Consider the following 20,782-nt stretch of genomic DNA (forward strand, 5'->3'; position numbering starts at 1 on the left):
CCGCCACCGAAGGTGAACTGAGGGTGTTTTCTACCATCTGTGATCTGGCTTTGTTTGTCTGTGAATAGGATATCTCAAAAGTTATGGACAGATTCGGACGGAACTTGGTGGACAGGTTGGGTGTGTGATGAGGACGAAATGATTAGATTTTGGTGAAGATCCAGATCCAATAAATTTTTTTGGGTTTTTCTAAGTGATTCTTCACCATTGAGAGAACGGACCAAAAATGATATGGAGCATGATACTTAAAAAAAAAATTGTGGATGAGTTGTGACAAAACTTGGTGGACGAGTTCGTTAGGTGACAAGAACGAGTCGATTCGATTTTTATTTTATTTTTTGTTTTGTTAGGTCGGATCTGAATCGGGAACTTATCGGTGGGATACAAAACGTAAACTCTTCAGCCTGGCAGAGGTATGCACCCCAAGTGCTGTTCTAGTTTTGTTTATAGGTTATGATTAGTTGTTTTTTAAAAAATATTTTGCCTGTGTCCTCAATTTGTTTTTAAAGTAGAGTGGCTGCCTGGGGAGGGGGAGGGAGGGTTCCCGGCGCTGCCCGGCTCCATTTTCCGGGTGGTTTTGGGACATGTTAGACATTGAAAAGCTGTGGAGTTATTGGCGTTATGTTGGTTACCCTTTGTCTGTGGGACAGTGGCAGCACTGGCTGACCCTACATACCAAATATACACTTCATAGCAGCCTTCGATGGCCTCAGAAAGGATGTCAAGGCCAATGTGTGATAGGTTAAAACCTTGCCCAGATTCTGAAGTACCTACACCCAAAAGTTTTGGCCTCTTTGTGCTACACTTCGGATGTGAAAGAGTAACGTACAAATACTTGAAGTTATTTTCAAGATTTCAACGTTTTCAATGCATGTGGAACCCCGACGTAGTTGTTTTGTTTTTATTTTTATATTTTTCTTTCCCACTTGCAGTGCTGCGTTATCCCACCCAAGATGGGTCACCTGATCAAGATTTGGTTACTTGCACTTCAGTAAACTGTCAAAGAAGATTGATGTTTAAAGCTGTAGCAAATCTTAACCCAAGAGTGCACCATGGCAATGATGGGCTAAAGTGCACCACGGCAGTCATACATACATACTAACACACACACACACATATATGCAGAGAATTGCCTTGTGTGGGAGGAGGGGTTTATTTTGTACCCATGATGTAACGGCGGGTACCCCCAGCACATGTACAAAATTTGATGTGGATTGACCCAGCCATACAATCATAAGCGGGCTTTCCACTCTCGCAACGGGGGGGGGGGGCGGGGGAGATTGGAAGTGGTATATTTTTGTTGTGCATGTTCATCACCTGACACTGTGTACCCCCAGCACATTTGCAAAATTTGGTGGAGAATGGTCCAGCCATTTTTTTTACTTACGAAATATAAACCTTTCGTAAGTATATTGATGACTTCCGTCCTCTGTTTGTGTGTTTGTTTGTGTGTTTGTGTGTTTGTTTGTAGGCACGATAACTCGAGAACGAAAGAAGCTACCAATGTCAAATTACACCACGTGGTTCAGGAGGATGGTGGCTTGCGCTGATTAGATTTTGGTCAAAATCGGTCAAAGGTCAAGGTCACAGTGAGGTCAAACATCCAAAACATTCGATTTTTTGATGGTTTGGTACAGAATCATTGTAGAAACTTCTGGTTTGCGTCGCTACCTTCTCTCGAGACAGCCTTTATTAGACAAGGTCAGAGGTCAAGTTGACGATTTCGTAAGTACCAGTCTATGACCGCTTGTTTTTTTGTTTGTTCGCACAGAACTTGTCTTTTTTCTCTGCAACCACTTGGCGGATTGAGACAAAATTTTCACCACAAGAGTGAATAATTATGACGTTATATGTCACATGGTGTGGCAGCCATGTTGGAAAAAAGGAAAAACTTTGGACCTATGTATCTCTGAAACTGCACCAAGGAAAAAATTGAAACTTGACACAGAGCAAGTACTCCACATAGGGAATGAGTGATTTTTTTTTTCCTTTTTAATGACGTCAAAGGTGACTTCATTATGATGTCATAATTGCATATGTAGAATGCAACATCTGATCTGAATGAAAATGTTTGATGGTCATCTTGGGATAAAACAGAAAACAATTGATGACGTCGTCAGTCATGTGGTTCAGCAGCCATAATTATTAAAAATAATAATAATAATAATAAAGAAAACCTTTAAAAAAATCTTCTCTGAAATGGCTAAACAGATAGAGCCAAAACTTTACAGGTATGATAGCCTAACCATGAGGAACAAAACATTCACACCTTTGACGTCATGGGTTACATGGTTTGGCAGCCATATTGGATTTGCTCAAAAACCTATAAAAAATCTTCTTCTCCAGAACAGCTGGTAATATATAGAGGTGAAACTTCACACAAATGTTCCCTAAGCATTGGGGATACCAAGGTATTCACGAATAAGTGATTAGATCACATGGTATTGAGCAAAAATCTTTTTTAAATCTTTCTCTTGAACCGCTTCATCAATCGACGTGAAACTTCACAATTATGATCTAGTAGTGATGGGGAATACATGTTTTAACTTTCAACTTGATCGGACACATGGTCTGGCAGCCAGGATTATTTAATTTTTGATGTGGGTTTTTTTGTTTCACGGGCGCCAGCAGTGACCACTATTTTCGTTGTGTCTGTGTGTCTGTCTGTCTGGCTGTTTGTGACTCTCTCCAGAGCATAGCTCCGTGAGGTTTGATGCGATCTTGATGAAACTTGGACACAAGCTAGATATCATGGTCGAGTTGTGTCTTTTTGTATGAGGGGCGTCCCACGCCCCTTGTGGGCAGAGCCAGCCCACTTGAACTTTTTATTATTTATTTATTTTTTTCTCGATTTTTCTTCTCGCAATTTCATTTCCTAGAAGCTGTGCGTAATGTCCATAAGTACAACATATAAAATATCCGATTCGATTTGGTCAATTTTGATGGAAGAGATGGGTTTTTATGGTAGGGCTTCCTCAAAAGCTTCCACTAACTCAATTGTACCTATCGTGGCATTGTTCAATAATGCCTGCGAACCATCGTCGCCTCCCGGCTATTTTTTTTTTTTTTTTTGGAGAAGGCTCACTTGGCTATGCCTGGATGGGTTTAAGTGTAATGGAGTAGCAGCTGAAATGTGAATCCTATTCAGGTTCCTCCTGATGACTTTATCTTTGCTTTTTGCTTGTTTTGGTTCCTTCTGATTACTCCAATGCAGGAATGTACCAATTTAGTCTTCCATTTGATTTGAATTTAATTTATTTTAATCCCATTCTGAATTCAATTGAAAAATAATTTTTTAAATGTCATGGGTCAGGTGTCTAATCAAAGCGGGACGTCTTGGTACCCGGTCATCATTGCCAGCAGTTATCAAGTGGAAGTTCTAGTTATGTCTCTTAATTAACACACCAGTTCACAAACACCACACAAAACTCCACAAACACCACACATAATTACATAAACACCACACAAAACAAGTCTTGGTGAGGGTGTGCAATCTCTGATTGCTCTTTTTCTTCTTGTCTTTGCACACCTCCATTCATAGGCTAAACTTTCCATATACATAAATCTCAACATGATGCATGCATCATGTATTCAATCCATTTCTCCTGTTGAACCAATCATTGCTGCACTTTAAAACCAGTTGTAATATTTTCACACTTCTCTACTGGTGGATTATTCCCCACATGAATGGACAGTTATTCAGCTAAATGTGCCGTCTGTGGATCAGAGCATTTGTCGCTTCGGTGTTTGAGTGTTTGGCCCTCCGATGGTCTGACCTCAAGATGTTCATTAACATCCATCGTCACAATCTGCTTTTGAAGAACGACTTGCTTTGTGTACGTGGTGTCCATGACGTGTGAGTAATGGAGACTCGTCATCAAAATTTGGAACGAATTTCAGGAAGTTTTTTTTCTCCCCCTCCACAGTGAAACCAAGCGTTTTATTCTTCTCATTGAGGCACTGCATTAACTGCCATCTTAGTTCGACTACACATCGGCTAAACTCGAGACGTTTCTGCATGAGATTTTAATTGGTGGACTGTTGGCTGCTGTGTGCCAAGTTTGGCAACATCATGTCATAAAACACCCACAGATATTCACAAAAGTAACTTTCATTAGAACCACCATTTACTTGCTTTGCTTATTTAAAGTTTTAGTGATACAATACAGGGTCTATGGATGAATGGCCCCATTGAAATGACTCCACGAGGATGAATGAATGGGACGGTTTGCAAACTGCATGACCTGCGCCCTGGCAATTGGCTCCTACCAGGGAAGTGAGGGCGTTTTATGTTTTCTGACAAGATCAGAAGGTTAACGGATCTTAATTCAATATAATAGTAATAATAACTATAACTGCGAGCAGTGCTGCCTGAATCTGCCACCCACATGGAGCCCCATTCGTAAGTTTTCTGGGAAAATGGAGCCCAATACATCGTCAGCAGGAAAAGATTCGTGGAGCCTGTTACTTTGTGTGGCCCATTCAGCATCAGTAGGCCAAAGTACAAATAGTAAGTGTCTTCTTTTGTCCAATATCAATGTTTTATGATTACATAAGATATTTGACCAATAGTGAGCTTCCAAAGTTTTTAGAGCAAGAACTTCTAATTTGCACTTCAAGACCACCAAGGGGTGCTTAAGCTGTTAGTCTGTAGACAGACAGCTGTCTGTCAAATTCCATGTCTACCGGTTTCGTAATTCTGGTAGGCTCGTAGTTCTGGAGAAGAAGATTGTTTTCTGATTAGGACAAAATCCAAGATGTCTGCTAAGTATAGAGGACACAATTTAAAAAACGAAATCTGTTTGGATCAAGTTCCAGTGGTGGGCTCTAAATACGTGCAGTTGCATAAGCAGCTGTAACAGTTCTTTCAAGCCATTTCACAAAAATTGATGGAACTTGAAAAATGATCCTAACAAGAATAATTGGCTTCCAGTCCGTCAGTTTAGAAGCCTAATAATAATATGAGTTGTCTTACAAGGATCTTCAATGCAGGAGGATGTTATTAGGCTCATGAAAACTGTGAAATTGTTGCCAGCCTATGGTTTGCTTGTGCTATAATCCGTAAATGCTCAGCGTCAAGCATGGAAGCAGCACGTACCATTTTTAAAACCTTTGATACACTTTAGCTGGGGTCGGGTTTGAACATCAAATTTTCCACTCAGAGTGAACACTCAAAGCAATACACACCACCAAACCTGGTTGGCTGCAACCACCAGCTGTTGGTAGCCAGGATTACACGTTATCTTGTCCAATTATAATGCAAGTACAAACTCTCTAGTTGGTCTCGCTCCGAAACAAGTCTGTGTGTCTGTCTATGTCTTTGTCTGTCTCCATATTCTCCAATGATGATTATTATCTGTGTCCACGTCTATATATTTTTTGCTTTCAAACATTTTTTTTTTCCTCTGCAACCACTTGACCGATCAATAGGAAACTCTAAATGTAGGAGGGACTCCCCATGGAGAATATTTTGTTGTTTTCTCTGACAGCATAGGCCACCTGGTATAGCAGCCGCATTGGATTAAAGGAACAAATTTGGACATATTTTTCTCCGAAACCAACAACGAAATAAAAATTGAAACTTGGCATATGTCATCAACTCCCCATGGGATATATATATATATATATATATATATATATATATATATATATATATATATATATATATATATATATATATATATATATATATATATATATATATATATACCTGGTGTTGGTGCAGTGGTTAGGGCAGCGGCTTGGGATCCAAAAGGTCCTGAGTTCAAGCCCCGTTGGGCCACTGAATTAATACACCAGGGGGTTGACTTAGCCTGTCATCCTTCCGAGGTCGGCGAAATGAGTACCAGTGTACTGGGCCGGTGTATACCCCGGTTAAAATAGGTGTACCATATCCCTGTGTCGTAAAAGGCGACCAGGGTTGCGTCAGGAAAGGGATCCAGCGTAAAACGTGCCAAATCACAATGCGGATCATACGGATGATCCGCTGTGGCGACCCCAAAGGGAGCAGCCGAAAGAAGAAGAAGAAGAAGAAAATCTATATATATATATATATATATATATATATATATATATATATATATATATATATATATATATATATATATATATAATATATATATATATACAATTTTTTTTTTTAATATTAATTGAGAGATGACATATATATATATATATATATATATATATATATATATATATATATATATATATATATATATATATATATATATATATATATATATAGTGATAACAATGACATTATCGGTGAATTGGTAATCCAACCATAATTGGTTGAATTGTTATCCTTCTTTGAAACTTCAAAGATCTGATGTATGTCCCCGATCTGAGTGAAGAATGAAATTTATAACGTCATCGGTCACTTGGTCTGGTGGCTATGTTGGATTGAAAATAATAACTTTAAAAAAAAATTCTTCTCCAGGAGCGCTTTACAGATCAATGTGAAACTTCATACATATGATCGATTAGCCATGGGGAATATCGGGGCAGTTAGAATATTTTTTTTTTCTTGTTCACATTCCTTGACACAATTTGAGCCTGGTGTTGGTGCAGTGTTTAGGGCAGCGGCTTGGGATCCAAAAGGTCCTGAGTTCAATCCCCGTTGAGCCACTGAATTAATACACCAGGGGGTTCACTCAGCCTGTCTTCCTTCCAAGGTTGGCGAAATGAGTACCAGTGTACTGGGCCGGTGTATACCCCGGTTAAAATAGGTGTACCATATCCCTGTGTCGTAAGAGGCGACCAGGGTTGCGTCAGGAAGGGCATCCGGCGTAAAACATGTGCCAAATCACTATGCGGATCATACGGATGATCCGTTGTGGCGACCCCGAACGGGACCAGCCGAAAGAAGAAGACGATTCCTTGACACAATTTAGCCTTAATGTGCACAAAAGTTGATGTTAAATATCCCAATCAATAAAGCTACATATAATGGCAATGTGTGTGACATTAGGATTCATGATGATACATAATAGTACCGTGTTCAGTTAACGATGGTATTTTTGTTCAGAATGAGCACTTGAAGTGAGACTCTGCTCTCTACCGAGTGCTGTTCTAGTTATTTGCTCTTCTTGAGGTTGGTCTGCTTAAGCACACACTTTGTCACACGATCATCAACTTTAGTGCAGCATATTGGGCTTTTATATTAATCGAGAGATTTAGGAAGCAAGAAAAATGAAGAGATTGATTGTTTTAACTCTAATTTTCTGAATCGATTTTTTTTAAAACATTTTAAACGGTGGTTGATCAACCCTGGTTAAAAAGATAAACTGACATTTCGGAACAAAGGAGAACAACGGTTCTCTTTTGATCCGACGAAGGGCAAGGCCTGGAACATCAGTTTTCCTTTTATCCAAGGTGGATCAACCACCATTTAAGGTCATTTATATCTATTCTTACTTCCTTTGCCACCCACGCAGGTCGCTATTTGCGTGCTGAAATTAGCGTTTATATTCTTACGATTTTCTGGTCTTGCTTGATAGTTGTTTTTTTTTGTTGTTGATTTTTTTTTTCATTTTGTTTGTACTTGTGTTGTCCCCAACTCCTTGTTTTGCATTCTTTGTAACAGATGATATTTGGTGCCATAAAATCTATCAACAGAGAATCTCCAAATGCAATACACGGTGCCAGAGCAAAGTAAGGATCTTCACACTCAGCATGCCCTCGCACTACCTCTCCTCTGTTGTGCACAAAATGGGGAATGAACCCACCATTCTCTCCTTTTCTTCAGTTTGCATCTTTCGGAGAGTCAAATTGAGTTCTTCAGAATGTTGGATGAGAAGATTGAGAGGGTAAGGATGGGTTTTCACAGCACATTCCTGAACACAGATTCCAAGGTTGCCTCGTGTGCCTGTACATATTCGCATCATTGTTGTTATTATAGCTGTCAGACTTTAGATTTCCCTTGAAATGTCAGCATTTATAGGTCATCTCTACCGAGATGATCTAATAAAGCCGGACCAAATGTCTGTCCGTCCGTCAACAATTTTTCTTTCCGATCTTGATGAAACTTAGTATGTGGGTATAGGTCGATGAGTGTTGCACACCGATATAACTTTTGTCTGGGTTCAAGGTCAGGGTTGAGGTGGCGTAAGTTATAAAAATCGCCATTTTCAAAACCTATGTAGTCTGCCATTCTACAAGATATTCGGCAACTCTTTGTTGATAGCAAAAAATATTATCTTGTATCTAACTGTACAGATTTTTGAATTTCCGTCCCGTTTGGCCGCCACATAACCTGGAAGATGGTCAAAAACACCTCCCAGTACAACGACAACTTTTTTACTTCCGATCTTGATGAAATTTGGTATGTGGGTAGAGGTCGATGAGTGATACCCAACGATATATTTTTCCCCGGATTCGAGGTCAGGGTCAAGGTCACGAGGTCATGAAAGTTGTGAAAGTCGCCATTTTCAAAACCTATCTAGTCTGTCATTTTAGGAGATATCTGGCAACGGTTCATCGATTATGATGGTAAAAAACATTATAGAGATGACCGTCACCCCCACACGGGGGTAATTTTTTCATCTTGCTTTATATTCTCAAAGCGACCCAGCACCACCCTCTAACACGGTTTAAATGGACTTGCAGATATATGTATACTCGCTGAAGTGCCCGGCATTGCCCAGGACATTCAATGATATATGTACTAAAATATTTCCTGCATGACAAATTGGGGAATGTTGGCCTTGTGGTTTCATTTGAATTACCAATTTTGGTCGTTGCAAAATGTGCTTGGACTGCTTTCCCTTCTTTTAACTTCTTTGAATTAATTTTATTTTTAAAATGATTTTATGCAAGGGGCTTTGTCATAAAAAAAAAAATTATTTCACTGCAAACGATATATCACAAATGTGATCTTCACAAAACATATTACTCGATCACTCCCTGGGAAAAAAACCCAGACATTGTATTTGGCACAAGACCCGACCGAGGCCTGATGGGCATTTCTCTGGTTTTATATGGGGTCCATTTATTTATTTATTTATTTTAACATAGCCCTTGACCTTCCTCTGGATGAAAGAGGAAGCCATGCATAGTTGGGTTGCACTGCTTCCTGCAGGATCCAAATGCATAAACAAGCAAACAAACAAACTTTCCTCATTATATCTTAGAAGATTATAACTGTGGCATGCCTGTCTTAGTCTGTTCTTGACAGCTGGAGTTGCCAAAGCAACACATTATGTTAAATTATCCATCGTGGTTATACTGTGTCAGAATGAGTTCAGAAATGTTATTTAGAACATTTCAATTGCATGTTGGCAAAATCAAATTTCCACTTTTAAAATACTGGTAAGTCCTGAAAAACTACTGAGTAGAGACTGGGGATTGGTTTGTCGAACCACCGAGTTGAGACTGGGGATTGGGAAGTCGAACTACCGAGTTGAGTCTGGGGATGGGGGAGTCGAACCGCCGAGTTGAGACTGGGGATGGGGGAGTCGAACCATCGAGTTGAGACTGGGGATGGGGGAGTCGAACCGTCGAGTTGAGACTGGGGATGGGGGAGTCGAACCGCCGAGTTGAGACTGGGGATGGGGGAGTTGAACTGCCGAGTTGAGACTGGGGATTGGGGAGTTGAACTGCCGAGTTGAGACTGGGGATTGGGGAGTCGAACCGCCGAGTTGAGACTGGGGATGGGGGAGTTGAACTGCCGAGTTGAGACTGGGGATTGGGGAGTCGAACCGCCGAGTTGAGACTTGAACTTTGGTGTCATGGCCTATCGTACTTGTCTGAACCATTGAAATTATGACGAGCACCTTTCCACAAACGGTACACTTCATCATTGCAAGAAGGGATTTTAGTGACCCTACAGGTTCCAACCACATGACTGGTCCCTCTTTACATCACTTGCCTTACCCCAATGTGACAAACTCGAGCAACATTGAGTAATGCTGCAGGACAGTTGGTTGGAATTTTGGTCAGAGTACCAATACAAAATGGTCCTTTAATTTTTTGTCTAAATATAAATTGTAGGATCTGAAGGTCCACAAGTGAATGTTAGCAGGCAAGCCAGTCGACTTAAAGTCCTCTCTGAAAGGACCATCGTTTTTGTTGCAAAATCACCCTGACAACAGTTGAATTTGGCCTATTCTGAGGGACACCAAACCCACACTAGATATTTTTCATGAATCCTTATTGTGTTCACTCAGAATGCTGCAAAATAAACACCTCTGATTGCCTATCTCCATCTCTTTAGCACCCTGCCTTTACTTAGGGCAGGTCCAATGCTGTCGAAGCAGTCGCGTGGTAAGGATTATACTGAGAGGATTCCTCTTCATCTTTCCAGCGATATTTGGGACAGGAAATTTGCCACAGTGTCAGCACGCAATTGCCTGCTCTTTGCAAACGGAATCATTGTCCACCACCAGCAAATGTTGGTAGACGGTTACCCAACTTTGACGTCCCATCTCACAGAAGGGGTACTTAATGGTTCAACGCCAGCGTCTATATGACGAGGGTGGCGGTTTAGTCGGGTCGGTTGTCGTACCGAGATTGAAGGGATCGAAGGCGAGTGCACTACCCCTGAGCACTCCTGCTGGCCCGAGATGGAGATAAATGGCATGAATGCCATTCCTTTGGGATACTCTCTATACCGATGCCATCCCTTTATTGAATGCTCTGTTTGCTGCTGCTTTGTCAAGATATCTCCAAACGAGGTCCAATTGGAGACAGCAATTTTTGTTTTTTTATTGTCATTGATGTTTTGTCTTAGCTTTCAATGTTTAGTCCAGTTCACTTCCATAATTGGTGAACATTTTGTTTCATCGGCTCAAATTTCAAGGGTTATGCTTGCAATGATCACGTCGCCTCAGAATTTTATTTTATTTTTTTTGTGGCAAATGCATCTCTTCATTCGTCAATGATGGAATAAAGGTGAAAGGGCTGACTTTGTGTGCTTTTATCTCTCCACAAACTCCTCCCTTCCCCACTAAACACCTGCCCCCTATCCCCTACCTTTTCCTTTCAGGGTCGTGATTACTGCTCAGATGATGATGAAGTGACGTAGCTTTACTTCGTGCAATCTTGGTCATTGATTTCTCCCTCCTCTATGTCTGTATAGCATTTGTAAATAACTGTGGTCTGCCGTGCACATGTGCTGCAGGAAGCATCACTTAAGGAATACAAAACTGATTCAGCAAAAAGGTGTGCGTCTGAGTGTGGTGAGGTGTGCTCACCTTGAGAATGAAATTGGGGAGGGGGGGTTGTTTGTTTTTCAATGCCAGTTATTGAAGTGAGCATTTGCATGTGAATGGGTTACTTACTTATGTACAGCCTGGCAAACATGGTACTGTTTAATTTTTGTCATCGTCGTCGTTTAGTGTAATGTTAAGTTTTCGATCAGATGCTGTGAATTTGCTTTTTCCTAATTAGAGAATCTTAACTTCCTGAAAGCATCTGCTTCCCTGAATTCCAAATGTAGATTCAGACTGGATTTAAAGGCTCAGTAAACCCCCTCCCCTTCCCTTTTTTATTTTTTTATTTTTGATCTTCCATGAAAGGAGGTCTAACCCTCTCTCGGCGCTGCACTGACGTATGAGCCATTCGTGTCTGAATATGGGCCATTTTGAATATTAATGACTGAATGGTCAAAGCAGGAGGCATGGCGTGTTGCTAAAATCGTAACATCATTTCAGTTCCAATATTGCATGCCTCGTAGTTGTATGTACGGTTCCCATGCACGTGGGTTTCACAACGATCTCCATTGTGATGCCACACGAACACTCACTGGTCTTTGGTTTTTATCCTAAAGAATGTTGCTGTAAATTATACCATATTTTAAGCTGTATTTTATTTTTCAAAGGTACTCTTTCCCACCTCCGCATTGCACACCTTCGCCCCCTCGTCGTCCTAGATTCTTGTTGTTTGTTTTTTCAATTATTATTATTATTATTGTTATTATTTTTGGTTAAGTTACTCCTGCCAAAATATTGATGTCTTCCCTTCGCCCCTCGGCATTCCCAGTACGAGGACCGGAAAGACTCCTGTCGTGCACCTGTTTTGATTCCTTTCCCGCACCTCGGATGTGGTGATGTGACATTGTGTGGAGCTCCGAGTGGGTTGCGCAAATAATTTATTTTTCAACACCTGCCTCGACATAATCATGCATGATAGCTGAAGCCGCTGCATTCGCTCAAAGTGATGCACTTACACTACATTACACGTACTTATTTGTAAGGTTTTGGAAGAAAATAATAAAAGTCCTGGAACGAATGCTTCTTGTTTGTTTTAAATTATGTAACATTTCTCTCGCCTCCTCAGATCTCCTCCATGTTGCGTACATTCCTGCTGCTCCTGCTGTAGTCTGCTCATCTTTTCTGATTTCAATTGATCTTTTCATCTCTGCTTTATAAGCCTGTTGTTAGCTTAACGGTTAAGGTGGCTGGCTTAAGATCTTGAGTTTGAGCCCCTGTCGTGATGTTACATAATACCAGGTGGGCTGACTCAGTCTGTCATCCTTCCAAGGTTGGCAAAATAAGTACCAGGTCACTGGGCACAGGGGGCACTGCATCAGCAGCACAGCCGTGCACCCAACAGTGATGCAACCAGCAGTCACAGACTGCATGCGAAGCAATAAAATCTCTGTGATAAAATATATTAGGGGTAAAGCACAATCATAAAAAGCAGTGTAAATCGACAATTAAATACACCTTGACTTCTCATTGGAAAGCATTTCATCTAAATACCTGTTCGCATCCATCTGAACTGACTCGTAGTACAGGGTCCCCAGGTTCACAGCCTTTATATGATGTTTGTCCATTGTATATTCATTTAAAGGAACACTATCATTGTCTCTGTCCCGCATGTCAAATGTACAAACTCCTCCATAAGCCTTTATTACAAGAAAAACAAAAAGAGCAATCAGAGATTGCAAACCCTCACCAAGACTTCTTTCTTTTGAGTGGTGTATTTTTATAGGTTTTAGGGTAAATCCAATATGGCTGCCAAACCATGTGACCAATGACATCATGTGTGTGAACCTTTTGTTCCTCATGGGCAGGCAGTCATACGTGTAAAGTTTCACCTCGATCTGTTCAGCCACTTCAGAGAAGATTTTTGAAGGTTTTTATTTATTTATTTAAGCAATATGGCTGCCGAATCACGTGACCGATGACATCATGAATTGTTTTTTCTGTGGACCATTTTATCCCGAGATGACCCTCAAAAATTTTCATACTGATTGGATGTGGCATTCTACAGATGCAATTGTAACATCATAACGAGGGCACCTATGATGTCATAAAAAAATCACTCATTCCCCATGAGGAGTACTTGCTGTGTGCCAAGTTTCGATTTTTTCCATGGTGCAGTTTCAGATACAGAGGTCCAAAGTTTTTTTTTTTTTTTTTTTTTTTTTTTTTCCCCCATTTTTCCAATATGGCTGCCACACCACGTGATCTATGACGTCATAATTATCATTAAAACATTCCACACGAGTAGTCGCACCAATGGTGAAAATGTCGACTCAATTCAACAAGCGGTTGCAGAAAAAATACGAAAGTTCTGTGCGGACAGACAAACAAACAAACAAATGGGCCCAAATGCAATACCCTCTCCAAATCCTTCGGCAAACGTAATAAAACACAATTAGGCAGATAGGAGTTGGAGCACACGATGCATGATCTCAACTTGGTCCAGCCATTGGGCATATGGAAATTTGAGCACAATATCCATGATCTTCACTTGGTCGAGCACTTGAAGATGAGAGTTGGAATACTGTCTTATTCAGTACACTCCACAATCTCTCAAACATGCTCTCTCTTTCCTCTCATCACACCTCCCCCTCTTCCCACCCCCAAAATGCCAACAAGTCTGACATTTCACTCAGGCCGAATGGCAGGGTCTTCAAGCAACCATCAAACTTCAAGACTGGTCTCTCACGTTTACTTTTTCTGACATCAACTCATCCTAGGAATTCTTTCAAAGAAATTTTCTATCTCTCTATATCTCTATATCTCTCTCACAGATTTATCCCATCTCATCTTCAACTGTTATACCCTTCCTCCCACCCATGCTGCACTGAAGATTATGGTGAGGCCATTGTCCGAAAACAACTTGCCTTTGCTTCATGGAAGGCAATCTCATTTCCTTCCACAAAGCTTGGACCATGTGTGTGTCTACCCTCAGAAGAGACAGGAAGCAACATCTTTCTCATTTCAAGTCTGAACATTCAAACCTGTCTCCCTCCAAATCCTGGTGGCATCTGCTCAAGTCTGTTTCTGGTGTATGTTCCCCCTCCATCCCTTCCCTCAAATGGCAGCACAGCTGACACTGCACAAGAAAAGGCTGAATGCCTAAACTCCGTGTTTCCTTCTAAATCTTGTGTCCCAAACCCATCGCTTTCTGTACCCACCTGGCCCAGTCACACCCAACTGTCCCTGGACTCTGTGTCCTTTTTTCTTCTGATAAGGCAGGGAGCTTGCTGTCAAACCTCAATTCAGATTCTGTAACCGGTCCAGACGGCATTAGCCCACGTGTGCAAAAAAACCTGCTCCTCTGCTTTTGCTCATCCTCTGTTCTATTCACCCTCTCATTTACTCAAGGTCATCTGCCATCTGTTTGGAAATCAGCAAACATTACTGCTCTGCATAAAAACGGTGCAAAAACAGATCCCTGCAACTACAAACCAATCAGCCTTCTCCCAATCATCAGTAAGGTTATGGAATCCATCATCGCTTCAGACATTAAATCGTTCCTCTTCTCCAATGGCTTGGTTTTTCAATCATAAATTTAGATTCAGACCAGGTCACTATACCCTGGACATGCTGCTTCTGCTTTCCCAAACAATGGATGGAGGTCCTCAATGCCAGACAGGAAATCCGAGCCGTATCCCTCGACATATCGTGTGCTTTCGATATGGTCTGGCACCCTGCCCTGCTCACCAAACTCTTTCTGTGATATCCAAGGCCATCTCCACTCATGGCTCACAGACTTCCTCTCCTGTCGCAATCAACTTGTGGCCCTTGATGGAATTCTCTCATTCACACTTACTGTCCAGGCTGGAGTCTTCAAGCTAGTGTTCTGGGTCCTGTGCTTTTTTTCTGGTTTTCCACAATGATCTCTCCGACTCTAGAAATCCTCTTTATCTCTTTGATGACTCCACCCTGTGCCGTACCATCTGCCATCCCTCAGATCGGCAAGCAGCCTCTTCACTCTGCAGATCCGGATAAAATGACAAGCTGGTCCAACACGTGGAACATGTCTTTCAATCCTGACAAATCTCACACTCTCACTATGTCTCTCCAAAAGGACCGAATGGAACCCCCCCCCCACCCCATCTACTTTCTCAACAATCCTCTTGAAGTCCCTTCATTCAAGCTTTTGGGGCTCACTATCTGTCATGAAATCTCCTGGGAAAGCCACATTTCCAAGTTGGCCTCCAAAGCCAGTCACTGACTGGGCATCCTCTGTCATGCAAAATCCTTGCTTGGCACACCTGAGCTCCTGACCACGTACAAAGCTCTTAGCCACAGCCTGATGGAGTACTGCTCTCCCCTCTGGGCTGGTGCTCCCTCCCTTCTCTTACCTTTCTTGGCTTCATGGTGTGAAAACCAAGGCATTTAGGATCATTGGTATCTTCCGCTATGAGGTTGAGTCTTTGTGTCTCTCACTCTCTCACCGCAGGCAGGTCGGTGGTCTATCTGTATTCTACCATCTACTCTCCAGCCTCACCCCCTCCCCCACTGCTCTGTCTGTGATCTGTCCACCCCGCCCCCCCCCATATTTCCGCAGGTGCTAAAGGTCCGCCAGCAACCCCCTTCTGATAAAACGACCAAAATCACGAATCACTGCTCACCTTCACTCTTTCATTCCTCTTTTTTTCCTGCCTCTGGAACAAACTCCTATGCTCTCTGTAATCACACTCTCTTCCCTTCAAGTTTTCAAAACAGCTGTTCATCACGATCTCTTATCTTTCCCCCATCCAAATCCTAGATCTTTTCTACCCCTGATAATCCACCCCAAACCCACCTGCTTCAAATTCCCTGCTTTCCTTCCTGAAAGTCCTTGTAGTGTCCATCTTGTGCACCCCACCCCATTCCTCTCTTCTACAGATCGAATGTCTCTGTTCCCCATGGTTTTGTGCTTCCCTCTTGTCTCTAGCTCCCTTTGTTATACATTCTGTGTGTTGGCTCTTACATGAGCCTCGATATTGTCTCCAAAAAATAATAACAAGTCTGAAGACGACGATGGTTCACGAGCGGTATTTGATGATGTAAATTGTTTCAGAAGTCAAGGATGAGACAATGTGATAATTTTTGACCAAGTTATAAAAATGATCAACATGATGTGGTACGAGTGACAGGTTATTAGCTGAAAAATGTCGAAAACCCGGTTTCGTTCAACAACTTTAAAAATTTGACCTTTGCATAACCTTTAAAGGTCAAAGGTCAAGGATCATGACCTTTGGTGCAAAACTTCCTCTGGAACATTCCAGGAACAATATAACGTCAATAGGCTATATGGCATTTCTCACTCCTCGGATTATCCACACTTTGATGAAATCAGCGTAAAAACAAACTTGAAGGAGGTGCCACGGGCAAGGTGTTCGAGATAGAGCAAAATGGTTTCAAGACTTTAGGTGGGGAATGACCTCAAGATTATGCATAAAAAATATTGTCATCCCAGCTCTCAAAGTTTGGGCGGTCGTATGATTTTAATGCCAAAATTCGCAATTTTCTAAGTTTGTGACCTTGTGACCTTGACCTTGGGACGAAAATGAAAAATCGAGCTCCGTGGGGCTATGCAGGTGCCATTGGGCTAACCAAATACTGAAACCCCTGTCAGATTCGACGAACCCCCAAGGAGAAGATGTAACTTGAAATCGGCTACCCCCTAAAAACACGTTTTTTTGGGCGTGGCTCCGCCCATAATGGGCGCAGCACGCCCATTCTCAGGAAAACACAACTGGATCATGATATAAACCTCCCACCAAAATTTTATCAGGATCGGATCAAAACCCACGGAGCGATGCTCGAGACAGACAGACAGACAGACCCATAACGAATATAGTGGTCACTTACTGACTCGTGAACCAATAAAAACACCATGCATTGTTTTGGCTTGATCCGTTTTGCATTCGGGAGGTTGAGCAAGCCGTGCGTGGTCCAGCCTTTAAGCAGATTGGAGTTGGATCAGACCGTGCCTTATCTCACCTTGGTCGAGCCCTTGGTGCAGATGGGAATCGGAGCACACCATGAGTGATCTCAGCTTGGTCCATTTAAGCTTTTGGGGGTTGGAAGTGTCAAAACGCTTTTGAGTGAGATCATTAACTTGGAATTGGTGTTAAAATTTTCAAATCCCTGTGCAATGAAATGGACCCCAATGTGACCAAGAGGGATATCATGTTCCTCGGTTTTTTGTTTTGTTTTCAGCTGAAACGTTTGACCGAAACTTTATTTGCTTTTAGTTGGTGCTTTATCGGCTTGGATTTGAGTCAACCACAAGGGAATTTAAGTCCACAACCTGTGGATCCATGTGAACGGCCAGTGCTCTTCCGAATCCTGCAAAACTGGGAATGTACGGCAAATTCGACTTCAATTCTCACATCTGGAAAAACAGGAAAATGCCATTTTACTTCCCAAGTTCTGGAATTCTGATGGGAGTTAAATCTTCTTTTCTGTTATGTTTTTTTTTGTTGTTTTCTCAAGAAAAGTGATTTGATTTTGCCGTATTTGTACAATCTGTTTTTTGGGAGCCGAACGCTTCCAACATTTTGAACACAACCTGAAGCTTGTGTGGAGAAGGACGCTTTGTATTCATTGCCAACCTTTATAGTTGGGTTCCACTGAGCACATGAGGCATAAACACTGCAGTCTTGTAAGCTTTGCTCAATTTGGTGCAATTGAGGTGGAGAGAGAGAATAATAGGACCAGAAAAGGAAAATATTGATCGAGGAAGCTGAGTTGAGCCACTGGGTCGAGTGGTTAAAAGCCTTGTTGATTCGATTCCACTATTGGCTGCTTGGCAGGAATTCTCCACGACCTGTCCAGGATGGGTTCTTGGCCACAGAAATGATCACAACATGTAAGGTTGTAAATATGGTGTAAACATCAGCCTTCACCTTCCACCTGTTCGTTTATTGTCAGGTGATGATGACTTGGCTCAGGTTTCGCTCCTTTCATGAAACATGTTTCTACAGGACGTGTGACCCAATTCCCTCCGATTCTGCTCCATTGCTCAGTGGTGACACCGACTGTCATCCCCACCCTCCTCCTCCTCCTCTCTGGGCCTCCTTTATTTTCTGTCATTGTTGAAAAAGAGTACACTTATTTAATTTCCAGAGTAGACGTCATTAACGAGCCTCAAAAAGTTTCATGACACTCGTGATAAGCATTAGTTCTCTCTTCTTTCTGTGAAAGTGCCATTTTCATTTGATGCGTGCTTTCTCAGTCGGTTGGGCTCTGAGCGGCAGGCACACTGTCTGGCACACACAGTTCCTACTCAGTTCCAGCAATCTGCTCGCAAATTGTACTTTTCATTTTGTCGCTGTCTTGGCGTCGTGTAGTATGCCAACAGCAGGTGAATTGAGATGCTTCAATGGAAGAGGTCGGCGTGGTCATACATGGCGACCTCGGTAGCCATTCAAATGGTCTAACTAGCATTCCATATCAGGGATGGGTAGTGGTAAAATGAAAAAAAGGAAAAGCATAAAAAAATAAGGTGATGGATGAAAGGAGTGGTGGAAGAAGAAAAGGGATATTTAGGGGGCATGTATACTGTAAAGAGGGTCAGGTCAGGTATGGGAGCATGTGCCCGAGCAGTGCGTCACCGTCCACTTTCCACGGTACTCCAGCGGCCTCCGTCTGGCCATCCCCCAGGCAGATACCTGGCCCATCCCCATCTCCTTGAGATGCCGATCAACCTGCTGCAAACATGAGGCACATGGTCGGCCGGTTGGCCTCCTCCATTCACGGGGTTCCCTCGCTGAGAGAATCTGGTGAGCAGGATCAGTGTCAGGAAAACGAGCCACCTGTCCATACAGCCGCAGCTGACGTTCACAGACTATGCAGATATCAAATCTCATTTGAGTCTCTCTCAGCAACTGCTCGTTGGACACAAAGTCCGACCAGCGATAGCCAATGATTCTCCGAAAAGACCTGGTACCGAAGGAATTAAGTCTCCGTCTCAGATCTCTGGTCAGAGTCCGAGTCTCACTTCCATAGAGCAAGACTGGAAGCACCAAGGACCTGAATACTCGGACTTTCGTCCTCCCGCACAGGTACCGGCAGCGCCACACCCTATGATCCAGTGAATCCATGACTCGCCAGGCCCGACCCAGACGTCTGTTGGCCTCTGGCTCACGGCCAGCAGAGACATGAATATCACTGCCAAGGTAAGTGAATCTCTCCATGACCTCAACATTCCTGCCGCAAACAGGTACAAACAAGTAAAGAGGGTGGGGAGGGTCAAAATTCCAACATTTTGTATGCATTATAAATATATGCTCCATTATTGTCATGATGTTTTTCTTTTGGTTGGGTGGAGAAGATAGATTGCATACAGCAGTGCCATTCTGAATAGAACGAACATAATGAGGATATTAAAAGCTTCTATTGATTCCAGCAAGAGAGGCACGTCGATGCACATTTAGTGCAGCAGGAACTGGCACCGTCCACTGTGGACACAGAGCAGCTTGAGAGCAAAAGGTCAGTGGCACAGCAGTGGGCCCAGCCATTGATGCTTATCGCACTTGTGCTGTATACGAAAGAAGAAGTAGGGAGTGAGCCGTTTCACGAGGCTTCAACATGCTGCACCTCATCTTATCTGGTCATGTGGTCCTCACTGGGAAGATCAACCGGTCAATATCTGTGTCACGTCTTTATGTCTTCTTTGGATCTGAGGTTGAGGACTTACTGTATTTGAGGCCTCCGTGTGCAGGAATTTCTTTTGATGCCAAAAGAGAAGAATGTTGACAACCGTCGTCCCCCACCCCATAGCCCAACCCTAGTCCCCCAACCATAGTCCCCTATGGCCCCACCCCACCCTTTTATATGTCCCACACATTTCCCTTCTTATCCATTCTCTTCCTCTTCAATAACCCAATTTCCTTTTCAGTCCTCTTCTCACCATTTGCAATGCTGGTGGTCTTTTTCTGTAGATCATAGGGCTGAATCCAGAGAAGAGGATTGTCACCCTCTGGTGGCCGCAGACAATCTTCACAGAATTTAGACCACTACTTTGTCGGCATTTCTAGAACTGACCAAAATGCCGACCTTTGTTTGACGGTTTCTGTGGATTCGTAACCTCGGTCAGCGTCTTCCATCCAAACCAAAGCAAACCAATACTGTATCCCTTATTGGCCTACTCGTCCCTGAAGAGGACTCAGGGTCTCGTGGCTAAGAAGACCGCTGGCTGAGCCAGCAGCGAAACTCGCCCACACACTAACAAAGGACCTCCCTCGTGGAAGAGTCATAAAATGCAACTCTGAGGAGTTCAAACCTACTTTACAATGTTCTTACTGTAAAAGACAAAGAAGTACTGTACAATGGTCTAAAAGGGACAAAATTGTAAATGGTCGAGCTGTCCGAAAGAGGGAGAGGGGCAGCTCAAGGGAACACAGAGTGGGGGTTGTACGAAAGTTTATGCTTATTTGTACACTATGTACAGTGTTTCCATTTTGTGGTTCAGAGTCGACCTTTTCCAATGATGATGACCTAGTTATTGAGCGACACCACGTGTCTTTGATCCAATGAATGAAAAGCTACAACTTGGCTCAAATCTTGGCCCCACAGTGAAAACTTAGCCCCACACCCATCGTTTTCTC

At 42.5% G+C, this 20,782-nt stretch overlaps 1 protein-coding gene across 8 annotated transcripts in view; it reads left to right on the forward strand.

Annotated features, from left to right (window-relative positions):
• C14H1orf21 (chromosome 14 C1orf21 homolog) overlaps window positions 1-12,231 on the forward strand; it is a 31,664-nt gene extending 19,433 nt beyond the window's left edge. For 4 of the 8 annotated variants that reach the window (XM_085854015.1, XM_085854019.1, XM_085854017.1 and 1 more), the window contains 4 exons: window positions 351-413; window positions 7,589-7,656; window positions 7,751-7,811; window positions 10,988-12,231. In XM_085854015.1, the coding sequence (XP_085710141.1) occupies window positions 351-413; window positions 7,589-7,656; window positions 7,751-7,811; window positions 10,988-11,026 (231 nt within the window). In that variant the 3' untranslated portion in view covers window positions 11,027-12,231. Of the gene's footprint in view, window positions 1-350; window positions 414-932; window positions 2,165-7,588; window positions 7,657-7,750; window positions 7,812-10,987 lie in introns of those variants that run through there. The other 4 variants (XM_085854018.1, XM_085854022.1, XM_085854021.1 and 1 more) reach the window with 3 other exon arrangements.
• Window positions 12,232-20,782: the final 8,551 nt, after the last annotated feature.

This window comes from Eptatretus burgeri, chromosome 14 (assembly GCF_056783735.1).
Source record: "Eptatretus burgeri isolate ZD-2024b chromosome 14, Ebu_testis_v1, whole genome shotgun sequence".
NCBI lineage: Eukaryota > Metazoa > Chordata > Myxini > Myxiniformes > Myxinidae > Eptatretus > Eptatretus burgeri.